Source organism: Anopheles marshallii, chromosome 3, assembly GCF_943734725.1.
Source record: "Anopheles marshallii chromosome 3, idAnoMarsDA_429_01, whole genome shotgun sequence".
NCBI lineage: Eukaryota > Metazoa > Arthropoda > Insecta > Diptera > Culicidae > Anopheles > Anopheles marshallii.
In genome coordinates this window covers 32,991,302-33,009,000 of record NC_071327.1, presented here as the reverse complement: position 1 = coordinate 33,009,000, position 17,699 = coordinate 32,991,302, and the positions used below count along the sequence as shown (strand labels likewise).

The 17,699-nt window shown below is 42.2% G+C and overlaps 1 protein-coding gene across 1 annotated transcript; it reads right to left on the bottom strand.

Annotated features, from left to right (window-relative positions):
* Positions 1–3,675, bottom strand: LOC128714406 (proton-coupled zinc antiporter SLC30A2-like). The gene is made up of 6 exons (XM_053809281.1): positions 3,556–3,675; positions 1,677–1,793; positions 1,272–1,588; positions 486–1,206; positions 173–413; positions 1–107 (listed from the first exon to the last, which is right to left on the bottom strand). Exons 1-6 carry the CDS (start codon positions 3,673–3,675, stop codon positions 1–3), a joined length of 1,623 nt encoding a protein of 540 aa, XP_053665256.1.
* Between the last annotated feature and the right edge of the window lie 14,024 nt (positions 3,676–17,699).

Genomic DNA, 17,699 nt, shown 5'->3' with positions numbered 1-17,699 from the left:
TCAGAAGTGCATCTTCTCGATCTGTACCGTACTGTGCTTGATGCGGAAGTCGTTCCGTGCGATGTGGTCTGCTGAGGCAAGAATTTCCGAAGCGTTCGCTAACGGATCTGGTGTGGAACGAAAATGATCGAGTGTGAGAATGAGTGGTGACTGCATAAAAACGTCATCTTACCGATCATGAGATGCACAGTCATCACGTTCCAGCTAGTTGAAACGCTCCACACTCGCAGATCGTGCACCGTTTTAACACCTTCAATGTACGACAGCTCGGAGGAGAGTCGTTCCAGCGAGATGTCGACCGGTACAGCGTCCACAAGAATGCGCATCGAATCGCGGAAGATCCGTACCGTCGTTACCAGCACGATCAAGGAAAACACGAACGTACAGATCGGATCGAACAGCTTCAAATGGGGCTGTAGATGAGGCGGGGAAGAAAAGCGGTAAGTAAAACAGATGTTCGATAAACTAGTTCCGACCAATCTTACCGCAAATTTGATAACTATTGCAGCTACCAACACACCGATGCTTTGTATAAAGTCACCGATCACATGAATAATGGCGGCACGGACATTAAGATTACTGCTATCATCCTGATCCGCTTCCGTGCACTGGTGCTCATTAGAATGAGAATGGTTCTCCGAGGAAGAATGATCCGCTCGTTCACTGTGTGTCTCATCTTCACTATGCGCTCGGGTGGACGATTCCGGATCGGTGCTAATGCGAGAGTATGCCAGCTTGCTCGAGCTTATTAGATCTGGCGAATTTAACCCCGCATCAATGCTCATCCGATGGCGTAGGCTTTCCTTGTGCAGCTTGAGCCGCGCATTGTTGAGTATTGTGTCCAGATTAGGGCGCTGACTTTGATCACTGGTTAATGCGAACGAATTGTGCCGACTGTTGTGATGCGATGAAAGTGGACTGCCCGTCTGTGGGCTGGGCGGATAGTTGGGAATGATGAGTTGCTCCAGCTTTTCACACTTTTTCTCATCGCAGGACTGGGTGCGAAGCATTCGGGGCAGCGGTGAACAGGAACGCGACAGTGATAGTCGGGCCATTGTGAGCTGAGGAGTTTTTGAACGCGCCCGGGAAATGTGACTGTGCCCGTGTGAGTGGCCATGCGAATGTCCGTGCCCGTGACTATGCCCATGCCCATGGCTGTGGCCGTGAGCAACAACGCTGCATGATCCGTGAAGAATAAAGGCCGTTCTGGAAGACGTGAACACGATTATTATGAGATCTTGCTTATGGTAAAAATGAATATCGTAACTTACGCTATATTCATTACAACGCCCAGTATTGCCACAATGATCATCGTATCAGCATCAATCTCGTAGTTACCTTCGATCAATCGATTGGCGGACATTACCACTAGCACGGCCGTCAATGCCCAGATACCAAAGATTGATAGTAATGCTCCGAGGACCTCCACTCGCCGGTAGCCAAAAGACATCCGCGCATCCGCCGGTCGGTTGGACATCCAGATCGAGATGATCGCTATCACGAAGCTAATACAATCCGAAAGCAGGTGAGCAGCATCCGTCATGATCGCTAAGCTACCGGACAGATAACCTCCGACAAATTCTGCCGTCTAAGATTTAAGTTGGGAAAATAATATTCGAGACAAAGTATTGTATGGCTTATGGTTTCGTAAGCGTCAGATTTGCCCTGTATCTTACCATAAACACTACCGTAAACAATGTGGCCCACATGAGCTTCCGTTTCTCCGCCTTGCCATATGTTTCGGTGGACGATTTGGACGATGCAGTTGTGAAAAGGCAGGCAGGATTGGAAAGCTGCAGAGATAGATGGATGAATAATCAGCATTGAGATCAATTTCCCCGGATGACGCATTTAAGGGGTGGAATCCCCGTGTTCTGAAGTTCCTACAATTGCGATTAAACTGGTTGAATACGCGAGATATATTGGTTTTCATAACATCCGGCGCGAAACGCTAATTTATCGGTTAATACTATCAGAGGAGCAACGATTGTTGGAACTAGATCTCATTGATTCGAGTAGCTGAAGCATCCGCATCATCTCTCTATCTGGACGTCACTCGCAATGGGCTGGGCAATTAGCACTGGATTAAACCTCGAGACACACATCGGTGTCTAGACGCGTGAGTTGTGTGTGGGAAATTATTGACACTTCCAAACACGATGTGTGCTGTACGGCATATTTTCCAATTTCCGGATCCAACCAGATATTTGTAACAGAGCACAATTTGTAGGTGACGGTCAAGATTAATTGTTGGCCGTGGGCTTGTTTTTGTAACAACCGAAGTACGTTTTTAGACGATCTGGTTCGATCATGGTACATATAGGCAGTATCGATCACCCCAACTTGTAAATTAATCTCCATGGACATTCGAATAGCGTTTTCTTTTAGTCGTGTCCATCTTCTTCCCTTCTTTAATGATGATAAATCAAGAGAAAGATGCGTGTGAACTGTTACCAACGACGAGTTTCGTATGATTTCCCTGTTACACAGCCCGCTATTCGAAATTGGTGATAATTTTGGCACTTTTTCTGCGCCAAAGCAGTGTGTGAGGTCGTTTGATGGCAAGTGTGACGAATGTTGAAGCGTCTTGCTTTATTTTGTTGGATCTTCTGTTTACCAATTTGCAAACAAGAGCGTCACCGGGTTGTATTTCAAAATGGGATCCTCGGACCATCAGCAGTCTCGTGAAGTTTGAAGCTGTGCAGTTGTTGAAAGCGGATGCTAGTAGTAAACTGGGAGATTAACAGCTTACATGGAATCAACTCGACGTAAAGCACCAATTCGATTGAAGTATGTAATGTCTCACATATAGAAGATCTGAACATTCGCTTATCTTGAAGCGAAAGACAGCAACAGGAGGGTTTATTGCGGTTTCAAGTCCGTAACACTCAACATCAGTTTGGTGTTTTCACTGTGTTGAATGTGGTTGAGGCAAAAATTCGTTGTTACAACTTAACTAGGTCTAACTAATCGCCCAACCCCATCAACCTGCACATGGTCGCAGAACCATTACAATGGAACGCACATGGTAACACTTCAAAATAGAACTCAAAACAAAAGGGTGGCACACCGCGACTGCAAAGCGGTAATACCACTCGCTACAATCGGCTTTTATGAAAATTCCTACACGCTTTTCGGCCTCTCTTTACCATTCCAACCACAAAAAGGGCAACAAAATAGTATTCGGTGTACATAAGAGTGACATTTGGAATGATGGTTCATTATCGTTGGTCCGTTTTGTAGCCCCATTCCAAACAGCCTCGTATCGTGCAAGCAAAGGAGTAAGATACGTAAACAAGCACGCTAAAACCTTTCACGATTGGGGAGGCAATCCATTGTTTTTGTTAAGCCCCAACGCATATGGCACTATCAGTTGCTTATCACTTGCCAATCGTTCAGCGCAGGGTACACATGGATAGGGATTGGAGACTATTATCACTTCACACTCTTCAATATGAGCGATGACACGTTATGATCGTTCAGACATTTTAACTACCGCGCGATTAGATAGTGACCCCCGGGGTATATGCTCCCCGCGCCCATGCGTTCGCTTACGCTTGTGATGCTTTGTAGCAGATGCTGCCGGCTGGTATACTGCTGCAGCTCGAGATCCGTCATATCGTGATCATCATCTTCCGGTTCCGAGTGTATGTTCACTTCAATGTAGGTGGTCATTATCGGCGTTGTGAGCGTTTAAATTGGTGACGCTATATTGGAGAAGATAAGACAAGCCGCAGGCAGCGACTTTTTGTTTTTTGGAAGGTACCGGAACACCGAAACACGACCTTCACGATCAACAATTGCACATGATCACTGCACACGGAATTTATCACACGTGCTAATTGTTCCACCTTCCCTCTTTTTACTGTTGAAGAACTTAAACCGTTCAGGGGTGTTTTCGACCACCGGCCTATTATTCTACCGATCTGTTGCAACTGTTCACTTGCACTTGTTTCACACGCATGGCGCAAATCACTGGCACGAACCACACTCAGCTGACTGCGGAACGACAATAAAGGGTGCGTTGGGTTCTGATATAATTTTTATATTCCACATCGTGTGTCGCTCCAATCGTGGCCGTGTGGTTCGTCGTGCTTTGCGGTTTGCTCACCGAAATACATCGCGCATCGACAAAAGCGGGATGGGTGAATGTGCGCAGCTCAGTAGCAACTCACACTCGTATCAGACCATTGGTGGTGGTTTGGGAGAATGTGATAACAGTTTCTACCAATATACGAGTGTTGTATGCGGCCTCTTAGTCGCACCTCCAACTCGCCTGGGAGGACAATTTTGCATTGCCTGTCTGTTTGGTGTGACCACGATGCGGAGACCACTTTTTGGCGGTCCAGTTCAAACTTCTGCGCACGTTTTGTTGGCGTTCGATTTTAGAACAATGTATTAAATCAATATTGGAACGCATGGGTCGATCGTGGATTGCTTGGGATCGGTGATCACCAGCAGCACACTGTCGGCGGAAAGTTGATGACGTACCGTGCATACAGCCAATATCCAGCTCTAGATCGACACGGAACTGAGTCGTATTCTCCTGGGATGATGAGTTTTTAACACCTGCTGGTGGAAAATTTAGCAAACGGTGTTTAGTTTGCACATCACGCTTTAATCTATCTTTAAACGGTCTTCTTCGCTTCGAATTGTTAAAGGAAACAATAATCATATTGTTTTTCGCAAAATCTGTTTGAAACTAATTAATACTAATAATTAGATGGCATTTTACATAACACGTTGAACAACTGTTTGTAGGAGCGAATCGAAATTTGGCTTTGGCCCCAAAATGTATGCAAACCGCAATACACACAAATATTATATACAATGCAAATATTATTATATGAATTGATATCCAACATGTCCAATAGTTTACATTGTTAGCACACATTAACACATTTTCAGAACAAAATTGTAAACACATTTCCAATTTTATAATTTTTAACTGTAGTGAATGGGATTGTTTCACAGTGGTTTATTGTGTGGACAAATTCTGATCGTACACAGTAGGTCCATTCCATAAAAATGAGTTGTTATAAGTTATAGTTTGCTATAATTTATGTTTTATGGTAGCTATAATTTATATTTGAATTCATTGCCGTTGAATATGTTTTTAAGAATATTAATTAACATTATACAAAGAGAGAAAAAACACATCCGAGATATAAGCAGATTTAATATTCAAACAATTTAAAAGCAAACAAAATATTTCAAACGATTACGTATATCAAAAGTAAGCTTCAAGTAATGGTAAACAGGTTCTTTTTATTTATTTAAAAGAAATAAAACTTCTGACCGCATGTGGTGCAGTCTCTAGTTGCCTTCTGATTTGCGTACCATAATCTTCCGGCTACCAAGAAATTCTTTTAAATGAGCATCTGCAAAACCTTGGTTGCCGTGTTGGACCACTCCTGTGCTAACAGAACTTGATTTTCCTTTTCTCTCTCTATTTCTCTCCATAATCGTAAGCCGATTGTTATAGGCTCAAGTGGCCACTCCTAAGCCTTTGATGATTTACCACGTTTTAATGCTGAACATATCGGCTTTACGTTGGAAACACACATATCAGTGAGGATATCCTAATGAAGCATTCGACCTGCAGCAAGACACCGAGCTCGATTAATTGGAGCAGCGGCAAAGTCGTGGGGCGTGGAAAACATCAGCCGAGCGAGTCAATACCAGTGGTCAATGCAAATTGGCACATCGTAAATGACGGTTCATCGCAAATCGGTTATTGTGTGTGATCATTATGACTTACGGGAAGTGATCGTGCAGTGTGAATCAACTGAATTTAATCAGATTAAACGTAGCATGAGACACACACCAAGACAATTACTTACGAAAACATTGCGCAAAAATATCCTTTAAAAGAGAAGAAAACCCATTTAAAAGCAATAATACTGTTTTTTTCTGTGCAATCATCAGTGTGCTGCGTTTTGAGTACAACTTAAAGTCGATACATGCAAAATGAAGCAAATGGGAGCTGTAATTGCATCTCATACAGGAATCAATACCACTTAAATACTGCGCTGATCTTGACGATTAGTTGGACGGACCCTCCACGGAACTGTCATTTATTCACTATCACCTTGAACCGATGTTACTATCGGTGCTAAAGATAGTTGCTAGATTCAAAATAAGCCCTGAAGATAAGTGACACAGCCAAGAAAAAATGAAATAACATGAAGGATAACGGCCATTTTTTATTTATTTAAAACGATGATTTGCAATGTGAAAAAACGTTGAAGATTAGCAATCTTATAATCAACACTCAACGCATTCGAATTGTGCCAACCGAGCGTTGCATGATAACAAGCTTGCAAAGGTAGTAATTATAACTACATGGCTTTAACATGAATACAGTGTTAAAACGGCCTTATTTATGAACATACAACAAAATTACGGGCAAGTTTACGTTAAAGGAGAATACAAAGACACACGTTTAAACCTTTTATTCAGCTAATATTTAGTATGTTATTAATGTTATTTACTTTCATAGTTTATATTATTAAATGTCTCAAAACCACTTTAGGACAGTTGTGCTACGGAGAAGGAAGCTAAGGAGAACTTTTCGTCATAATGATCTGTTTAATACTTTTCCAAAATTTAATTTCATTCTCTGGTTGTGTCGCTGAGGTTTGTATAATTATGCCATAATTATTTCATTATATTTTTATAGTATACTAAAGCAGAAAGCGATAACCGTTTCACAAGGAATCAGTCGTACGAAACAAAATTGGATTTTCTCCAAAAATTTCATGTTCATGTTATTTTCTTTTTTACGATCAACTTATTTTACTTTAAGTGTCTCATTGTGTTCTTGACGCAAGGAAGCGGTAGCCTCCGCAGGACAGCTTACAAGCAAAGCTTGCATTAAACAACTTCACTTGAACATTCCTTTCTGTTTAAGCTTCGCGCCAAACGCCCGAAGGAGCCACAAGTGATCCAAATGTTCAGATCGAACGGCCAGTACCTGCTACCTATTTAAGTGCCCCCTGTCCAACCGCTCAATAGTCCGCGTCCCCGTTTAACGACCACAGTAGCTAATATTTCTGCGGTCGTCAACGGGTCGCAGAAAAACTGCATTGGAAAGAAAAACCAAACCATCCCATGTTCATATTTCAATTCCTTTACATGGCCAAAGTGATCCTCATCGAAATGATCGTCCCGTTAACCGGGGCTACCGGGGTTCGACAAAAGGAAACGGGCGTAAGTTGGACGACGCAACATGCGGGCCGTAAACACAAATCCACCAAACGCGAATCCGAAGTCCACAAAATTGCCATTCGGTCCATGGGTTGAGGAGCGGAATATTGTGTGGCTGCAAGATTTTAATGTGAGGCCGTTAAAGACAAAACATTGCACATTGAAAATACGCAACGAGCACCATTAAATGTGAACTCCACCGAATGCAATTCAGGATGCCCGTGAGAAGGACGGGGAGTGCATGAAGCGGGCCCAGCTGAGACCGTTGGCGACGAAAACGACCCCAGGCTAGCGAGCGGTCCGATGGTCTAGGCAGCGAAAATTGAAGCAGCATTACGTTGGATTCGCACAAAAAGGGACGGTGTTGGAGCCATCGGCAACGCCATGCATGGATGAGGACGAGAGATGCATCCCTTGTGGACAGATGCATCGCATTACGCGCCGCGTGGGCCGGTTCTCGGGCGCTCATGTGCGCCAGAGCGAAGATGAAGATGTCAGCCGGCTTTCTGTCGAAAGAGAATTGACGGTCAAATGACAAACCGACCGATGTCAGCGCATTATTAGAAGTGTGTACGTGCTGAAAGGTGTGTTAGCGAACATTACCTACGCTTGCTGAGAAACTGTAAGATGGAAATGGCATCGAACAGCTTTGTTTACTGATTTACGTAAAAATTAATATCCTCAAATTTGTGAACGATTTTAATTTCAAACTACATGTGATTATGCACTGAGCCTTGACTGAATATTTTTAAATTATGGAGATCTTTTTCATCTTTATTTTATCGGCACAACAAACTCAAGAGGTACTCCAGTCCTCCATACTCCAGTCCTGCTTACGGGGGATTGGTCCGTAGATGAAGATCTATGATACTCTTTTAATTAAACTGAAGCGCTATTCATCACCAATCGTTTAAACAGTTGATTATCTCTTAGCAAAATAGGAGACAACAGAGGAGTTTGTCTGGAATGAAACTATGCTGTCAGCAGATGACAATATCTCTCATTGAACCATGCCATGTCGACTAAATGGCCAAATATTGGCACAAATCGCACATTGTAGCGAAGAATTGGGTAATCTTTTCAGACTACAGTCTTTTCCCGAGTTACGCGACACTCGAGTTACGCGAATTCGAGATACGCGAATCCCAAAATTTTGACAATTCGTGTAATTTTGCATGTGGAATTGAAGTTTGTATTTGTAAAATTTCAAGGTTTACCAAAAGTATGTTACATTTTGGTATTAAAAACATTAATTTTGGTAAAAATTTACTCTAATTGCCGAAATCAACGTAGAAATTAGATTGTTTTTAAATAACAAACAGAAAGAAGTGTTACATAAACTCGACATATAAGCAACAGAGTATATTGTGTAATTCGCAAACTAGTAACAAAAAATCTAAGAACTGATTACTAAATCTTGCTGAATATAATTAGTGTCAAGTGGCATAACTCTGTTGTCTGACTCTTTTTATCCTTTTTTAGTATATTTATAGTTTGCTTTTTTATACTATCATGTGAGCAAAACTTCCCACTACTAATCACTTCAAAGATTATACCGAATATCCCCGGTTCCTTGTCGCTTTACAATCCAATATTTCTCACCACCGATGCCCAGTGTGAAGCCGTCATCACAAAAGCACGTGCGTGCTAGAATCCTTCCATCAATCCATCCGTCCATCCGTCTGCCTAGCAGCCGGTCTGATTGACGGTCTGGCAGACGCAGTGAGAGTTGCATCTCACACACAATCCCGGAGACCGACACAGCACGTCACCTTACGTCAACCAGTTCACCCCATCTTTCCACACCAAACACACTATTGCACTCCGGTTTTCCCAACCCTTTTCCATCCCGATGCAGAACGCCGAATCCTCCACCGGTGAAGGGTGAAACTCCCAACCCGGGTGGGGTTGGGTTTGACATTTCCATGGAATTTACCGGCTCGGAAAATGCACTAATGAGTAGTTGGCACCGTGCCGACTCACATACACCCAGAGCCCGGTAGCATCGGGGGAAATTCTGTACACACCTGCTCCCTGTACACTCTTCTCTTTCTTCGCTGTATCATGCACATCGAACGTGAAAAATCCGTCTCGACAACACAGTGAACACACACACACACACCATCCGTACGAAAACAAACTGGCGCGTTATGGTAAGCGTGTTTAGCGTTGGCTTTGGTCACACTTCCGGCTCCCGTTGAGGTTGTTGCACAAACGAGTCTATTATTCGTCGGTAGCAATGTGTAAACTTTTAATAGTCCACTGCTCCCCACCAATCTCCCCCCGGCAGGCACGCACCATTTAGAAGGATCCCCAACAGGGTAGTCACATCTCATCCTTAGCGAGCGTCCTTTAGGTGCGTCGCGGTAACGCGGAACATCTCAAACATATCGGAACGTTACAGATCGGGTGATGGTGGTGGGTCATTTTTCATTTTAATGTTTCATTTTGAGGTCCCCCACCGGTCCCACCGGCTGCTCCACCGCCCCCTTCCCATGTCAACCGTTTGCCTGCGGGAGGTGTGATCGCGGATTTGCCGAGCGCATTTCAACGCAAAGATATTTAATTCGCAATTAAAACCACCGCCGTGTGTCCGTCGGTCAATCCATCCGGTGCGCGGTGAGGATAATGGCCGTTGAAGCTAATCGAGCGAGGTGGCAAAGAGTTATAAATTGTCTAGTGTTTTGATATTTTGACAACTACACGCCCGGCTGATGAAGATGGATTACTGCGATACGCGCCCTACTGCACCGCCCACTAGGTCGCTGTTGCTTGCGTTGTCGCGGAGATCCTTGCACTGAAGGTTCCGTGTCTGGACTGAAGGTTCTGGTGGATGATTGAAATCTAGTGAGCTGTTTTTTTTTTGGAATCGCAACCAAAAGTCAATCTGCTTGAGAATGCATCGTGTAACGATCATTCGATCAAAATGATCGCGAATGGGAAGATGCATTGCGGCATTGAGAATAAAAAAACGCCCGAAGATCGGGTTGATGTCCTCCAAAAAGATGGACGCAGGTCGGCTGACTTGCAGCCAGAAGTTGAGAAAGAACATGAGTTTAATTGTATTATATATTTTATACGATTCCCTTTTGAGATACCTTTTCTTTTACGGGAGGGAGACTCGAAAGAGAAGCGAAAGAGCATCGTTTTTCATCTTTCCAGTTCTTGAGACGCGTTTGTGGCAGATATTTTCGGCGCAGCATCACATTGCGCATTGGGAATCTTGCAAGAATCTCACATCCCAACGCGAAGGAAATGGGTTTTGGAAGGCTTTGGAGAGCTCTACGCACGAGAAGCCGTCTCGTTCCCAATTGGATCTCTTCCCTCCCTTTTGTCCCTTTTCGTTCCCCCACCCTGATGAGTTCCCCCCCCCCCTTTTCGAGATAAAAGTAAATGCTTTAATATTTATTACCGATCGTAAAACAGGTGGATAGTTTTTCAAACTGCCGACTTTTATGAGTGTTTTTCGTCTTCGGTGCGCAACTCGTCGCATGTTTTGCCCAGCACTACCAACCGGTTGACATTTTTAAAGGCTCGCTCTTTCTCTATCTCCGTCTCTGGGCGGGGGGAGGCTAAAGTTTGGAAGCTGTTTGCGGGTTGCGTTTGTGAAGCGATTTGTTTCGCTTTTGTTTCGATGCTGTTGATGCCATCCCCTTATGCAACGGGTGCAGAAATGTACGGTTAGAAGGGGAGCTCCTGCTCCAGCTTGACGTTTGGAGAGCTATCGATGGGAAAGTTTCGTCAGGGGGAAAAAAATTCAAACGAATCGGTAGAAAAACCGTATAAAAACGTCCTAAAGTTAACGAACAGGCCACGGGCACCCCGTGAGAAAAGGTATAGGAAAATGGTAGTTACCGTTTGCTAAAATTGTGCCGGGTTTGCTGGGTTGAGAATACATTTTCAAGCACGTCCACGTCGATCAAGAAAGGCGTAGTGGACACGAGAATTAATCGCACGTTTAAGTATGTAACGTCTTGATCCACTCTTTTAAGGCATCCTTTCTCACCCTGTACGGCGATTCCCAGGCGAAAAGGCAACATTTAGATTGTTTAATGTGCTGCGTTTTGTTTGAGCTCAATGTCCACCGTGGCCCGGTGTGTTTTGTGAGTTGATGTTGGTATGGAAATGAGTCCAACCGCTTTGCTGCCGATCGGCCGACCGTTACCCCGTTCGGATGGTTATCAAAAGTGTTTTATTACGACGGCTTGTACAACAAGCGATTAAGGTAATTTAAAGGGTCGTAAATCACAACGAAAACCGAGAAGAATCTACTCTCCTACAGAAACTAGCCATTTCTAGTAGGAAACAGAGAGTAATGAAGTCAGGATACACGGGAGTTGGAGAACTGGCGTGCCGATTGCTAAAGGCGCGTTTTGTTTTATTTTACTCCCCAACGCTCAATACGTCGATGAAGGATGATGATTTATGAGTATGGTGGTTTTGAGTGACCGTTTAATTTCTCCAATGCCGTTTTTTTTATATACGGCGGTGAAATTATCGTGACATTAATTTGCAAATGTTAACGATGAAAAAATGATATTATAATGGCGGACATTTTTTAACAATAATTATTACCATATATATTGACATAATTCTTTATAAATAATAATTGTATTTTAATTGGTTAATCTTTTTTTAACGCTGGAGGCCACCCCGTTAATTATGTTTTATGTTGAAAGAATACGTTACTCCAAATATGTGACACGTGTTTTTCTATGATTTGGTTAATTAAAGGATTATTAAGGTAGGATTGTATTTTTTAGGAGATTTTTGTAGTAAATAGTAAAATTGTCAACGTTTTAAAAGAAACACTTCGGAGCTTTGTTCAAAAATGGAAAAATCTCTTCCTAAATCCCTATGTAAACTGTGGGTACGGTATATAACCAGAATAAATTCAGCCACTACTTTTTTCTCACACTGTTTCGACCACAAACATTTGGGTTTTTTGCATTATGCAGATTATCGCTTTGTTTCCATGGTGATCCGGAAAAGAGTCGGAATTGAGCCATCACTCCTTTTATCGCTTGATAAAACTCCGGTCGGTCCTTTTAACATACCTTGTCCCATTGGAATGCACTGTAGAATCTGATTAGGGGGTAGAGAACTACAGTTTCCACTCCATTTCCGCAACGGAAATGAAGCTACTGCGAATATCGTTTGTACGGGAGGGTTGCATGGTACATGGCTCACTCTGTCGCCACGTGCCCTTCACATAATACGTGCACCAGGACCGGTACCGCTCTATTGTTTATGCAACAATTAAGCACATCATCAAAAGCCATTTAGTGATGTTTGGTGTACCGTACGTGCACCTACATGCTCCATAGGGGAATCTTTCCATGAGAAGGTGAAAAACGCAAAACGCGGAGCGGTAAAAAAAAACTCGTCGAGTTCTTTATCCGGAAACATTAGAACAACACACATCCAAGTAGCACGTTTTCCCACCGGACCGTAACAGATCCGTCCCGGGTGAAATAAAAAAAAAGGTATCGGTTTGTTATGTTTTCCACGCTCCCTTTAGCCCTTATTTTGGCTTTAATAAATCGGAAAAAATACTAGCCAAACCCGGAAAAGACCCTTCGTTAAGGCGGAAATGCGGAACTGTGCGGACGGGACGAAAGTAATGCGCGAATTTGGCGCGCCACGTGCTCACCTTTCCGTTTTTATGATATTTACAAATCACTCCACAAATCGTGTTCCGAATGTGTTGTTCTCCCGTGTGGCTTAGGGTAAAAGTTCTTTTTTATCCTTTTTCTCTTTTACGGCACACAGGATTTGGAGGCTTTTGAGATAGAGAAAAAAAATGGAAAAATCTCCCTCTTTGGAAAATGGGTTTTAATCAAGCGGAAAAACAAAGAATAACTATCCAAGAAAGGTGTATAGTTTTCCTACATAACTCTCCCACACAAGACCGTGTAGAGGGTTTTGAGGTCGTTTTGATGAGTTTTTGTATCCCATTTTGATTTACTCTGTCGTCCTGTTTTGATGCTGTCAATCAATCATTATGATGCGACGTTGTTAAAATGTCAGTTAAGAGTATTATTGTTAAAAAGTTTACATAGGAAAGTAAAGGGCTGCTAGTTGACTTTTAAATTTGCTGATGAGTCGTTAAAGCGTAAAGGGATTTTAATATTTTCAATTTAACATTTTTATTTACTTTTATTTTTGTTTAAATTTATTTATTTTTTCAAATTAGTAGTACAATTGCAGCCATTGTTGTTGTACTAGTATAAGTACAGTGTTGTATTTTTCGAGAAGTTTTTTACATGTTTAGTTCATAGTAAACAAAGTTTTCTTGAGTAATATGTACAATTTATAATGTTTTTTTTGCTTTTTTTCTCTATTTAATTCCCTACTCGAGTATCATTCACAGCACACCGTACCGACGACACTTCACAATTCCATCACTTTTCGGAAGCATCAATAGATCGTGACCGATAGCATTCGAACGTGGCTTCCCGGAACGCAAGGACAAGATCAATCGGCAATCAATCGTCACCTAGCCGATTGGATCGATGGGTTGTACGGTTCGTTTTATACCTTTTTTTCCCTTCGGCCGCCATCCATCGCCGTATTTACGGCCCCCATAGGCCCCGCAGAACTTACGGCTTGGCGATGACACCTGAAAAGGCCGTACAGAATTCTGGCCGCTGAGAACGCAGGGGACGGTTGTGCAAGCCCACGTGAACGTGAGAGATAACCCATCAGCACCCAACGGGGTACGTTGATGAAGTGCTATAAATCATGGCCGTGTTCTGGCCGCGACACACGTCGGGGTTGAACGTCGGTTTACGGGTTCCGCGGAATCAATAAAACTCCTCGACCGCACTTAACACGCGCAACCGTGCTTCTCGCCAATTCCTCCCACGTGTGCGCGAAACTGAGGTTTAATCCTTTTATGCCACCGTTTTGAATGGTGGCACCGCCTAAGGGTTTCGAGCGAAACGCGTTAAAACAACGCACGGAAGGCGGTGTAGTATATAAAAAAGCAACCTCAAAGTGTGAACGCTACATGATGTTTGCGGTGACCTGACCACCCTTTTTCCCGTGGGTGCTCGAACGGAAAATTCCAACTCGAGCTCAGGCTCCCTTTCATGAGTGTTTCCCAGCGGATTTATAAACAAAATTGGAAAAATACTTACACGAGCAGTGCACGTTGCGAGTGGGTCGATATTGTCGGGAAGTGATTGAGAGTATTATTTTTTTGTTAATAATTATTTTTCAAACACCGATAGGGCACCGGTACCGGTTTCGTGATTCACGTGTTTCGCGGAGGCGTTGCACATGGATTTGCAATGTGTAATAGGAGCCACATTTCATTTGCGCTTGCAGGATCGCATAAAGTTTTTTCGCACTTAGCGTTTATTGTTTTGATGTGTGTTGGTGTGATGTTTTTTTTTTCGCTTTAATTCCCGTCATTTTTCCTTTGCAGCAGCCGAAACTGGAGCTGACCGTGATGCTGAGGGCTTTTGAAACAGTTTCAGGTTTATTTTTCGCTATGGGCGAATGATTGAGCTGTTGGAATGGAGAAAAACATGATTTAATCTCTACATTCTTCTTATTTGATAATGTTCTTGCTAGCAACAACGCCTAATACATTGGCTAAATGTTCTAAATGAATTTTAAATGTAAAGCAGATATGATAGCAGAAAGATAGCAGAACTTCAACCGAGTATGCCCGAGATAAGGCACTTTGCAATAAGGAAATGTAAAATTGTAAAATTTGTAAAAACTCAACACTATTTTAATAATACAAATGCCGTCATATTGGAGTAAATAAAATAAATGTAAATTAAGAATATCTAACGAAATGGAACTTAAGCTACAGTAGTAACGATACTAAATGTCACAGTATTTGAATCAAATTTCATTTGTATTATTGTTATGCTCGTGCGTTATTTAATATTATACAAAGATTTGTAGACACCTGTTCGCTTTGTTGAAAATATACCTTTATCTTCTGCTGGTGAATAGCCTTCGAACGGAATTTATGTCTCATTTGTATTAATTCATCTAAAATTTATTTCCCAAGACTCCAAGATCCATGATAACTTTTTTTAACATTGATGGGTGCTTGAACACATTTTATAAAAGCAAATTAATGTTATGGCGTACGTAATCTGTAAGACCTTTCACCATTTACGAACAGACCCCGATCTTATTAATTTTATTGAATAGAATATCCCAGTATAAAATAGTGCAACCTATTGAAGTTGATGTGAGTTCCCTTGATTCACCTGCTACTCATTTTCACGTTGTGAGGTAGGCTTGAGCTCCATTTCTCACCCCTATTGCATTCCTGAATAATCTGAAATTGGTGATCGAAAATTGGTTGTTGGAATTCCCTCAACCGAAATCCCAAGAACCAGGTTCAAACATTTGTTCATCTGTCGACACATCGGAGAACGCATTCATAATCATTTCTGTCAACCAATAACAAGCAATTTCGGGTGCTGCTGTGCCTACAAGCCGTGTGGTTGGCTTCATAAACCCTCTTTTGTGTTAAAGCGTGGTGCAGTCCCTACTAGTTGCTCTATAACCCCATAACGATCGAAGGGCTTGGAAGGAGCACGTACACTTCCCACATATATCTACTCACTGCGGTTGGAAGCAACTTTGATATCTCACAATGTTTCCTGCGCCCAATGCGTCATTAAGATATAACGATGCCACCGAATTTCCATATATTTTGTATCGCTTTATCCCGGTTTAGGAAAACGGGAACCACCAACGGACGCATTCGGACAGCAGCATGTTCTGGAATGACAGCGATATCTCAGACACCCGATCGGGGCACGATCGATGAACGCAATAGTAAGTAGCTGTTCGGTTCGGCTGAGGTGGAATTTTTGGAGCTTGAGAAAATTGCCTAAATCTATCGTGGACTCCCATCATCATCAACATCATCGTCTTGAATTTATGCATATTTTGGCTGGTTCGCACGTAGGAGTTGGAGCGGACTTCCGCGGGTTGAACATAAAGATGGATACCAAATGAAGTCATTCCATTCCGTTGTCTTCCTGAGTGATCCTCACATTGGACAGTGTGATGAGATTTGTTTCTGTTCTTTCACCTCCTTCAACCATCTTGACCACAGACCGGGGGAAACATTAATATTTGCAACATTTGTGACATTCTTGTTCCACCGTTTGATTGGTTGGGAGTTTGCTGGTGTCCGGCGAGTGACAATGTTTGGCCGGTTCCTCCCACCATCGGGGAGGCCTTCGACTCCGAAAAGGTGGCGATCGTATTCTGCGGCTTTATTAGCGCCTCCATCGTCTACTGCTGTCGTGCGATCTCCGGTGGCACAAAATTAGAAGTATAAATTACGAACCTGCTGTTGTAGGAAGTGGCCGATTGTTTGTTGGTCGCTCGGAAACGGAACATATTTATGTACTGGAATCTAAGCTTCGAACCGTTTCTCGTGGGGATTTCGGAGCGGAGTGTGATGGACTGGATTTCAACCATCTATGTCTGTTAGTATAGTTTTTTGTTTCCTATTTTTTCTTCGGCTGAAATATTGCTTGTTACTCTCTGTCTCGCCCTTGTTCCACCTTCCTTAAACTCAATTCCGGTCCATTCAATCTCGTCCATCGGTGTCATTGGTACAATATTTATCGTCGTTTGATGATGGCTCGGGAAAATGCAAAGTCCAACGGTTGTTTTTTTCTCGTTTGTCTGTTTGTTTATTTGTTGTTGCTTCTTCAACGCATTAGGTTTCATGCGAATAAAATAAAATGAAAAAACCGACAAAAGTCTTGCATTGTCACCGGCAGTGGAATTATTTGGTGGAATTTCATTTTGGCTGCTGGTGTACCGTTGATCATTAGCACGGATGTTATGCGATCGGATTGTCGGCGCTTCGTATACGGTAGCCGAAGGAATGGTATCAAATTTTACGTCACATTTCATCGAAAGACCTTCGTTAGGGAAGTCTCATGAAAGGCATCTTACTGGGGTTTTGTGCTGTGACGTAGCACAGCAACGTTCTCTGTTGTGATTGATGTTTGATTATCGACTTGATACAATGTATCATAAACAATGTTGTTTCAAAAAATAAATTAGATTCAGTACTTATGTCACTTGATAATATATAAAACAAGATGTAAAATAATGAAAACCCAAGTTATAACATAAAACAAAAATAGAAATAATCAAATCTTCTTGAAAATCGTTGTCACGTTTTTCAATAATTTGTCTTACAATAGTTTACCTTTTTTCATAGTACTCAATAATTGATTCAATAAGCCTGTAAATATACTTTTTTCGGGTTAGTTGAAATTAAAGTTAAACTAATATTTCATCTATTTACGAAGGTAAGTAGTTTTTGTTGATAATTTTTATCCAAATCAATTATAAAATTATTGATGGAACCTGCTAAATTAATCGTAATACCATAATCAAATAAAAACGGCTATAATGTTTTAAGATCTTAAAGATAAAGAACTTTAACGAAGAGAAAACACAATCAACAAATCATTTATTTGAAA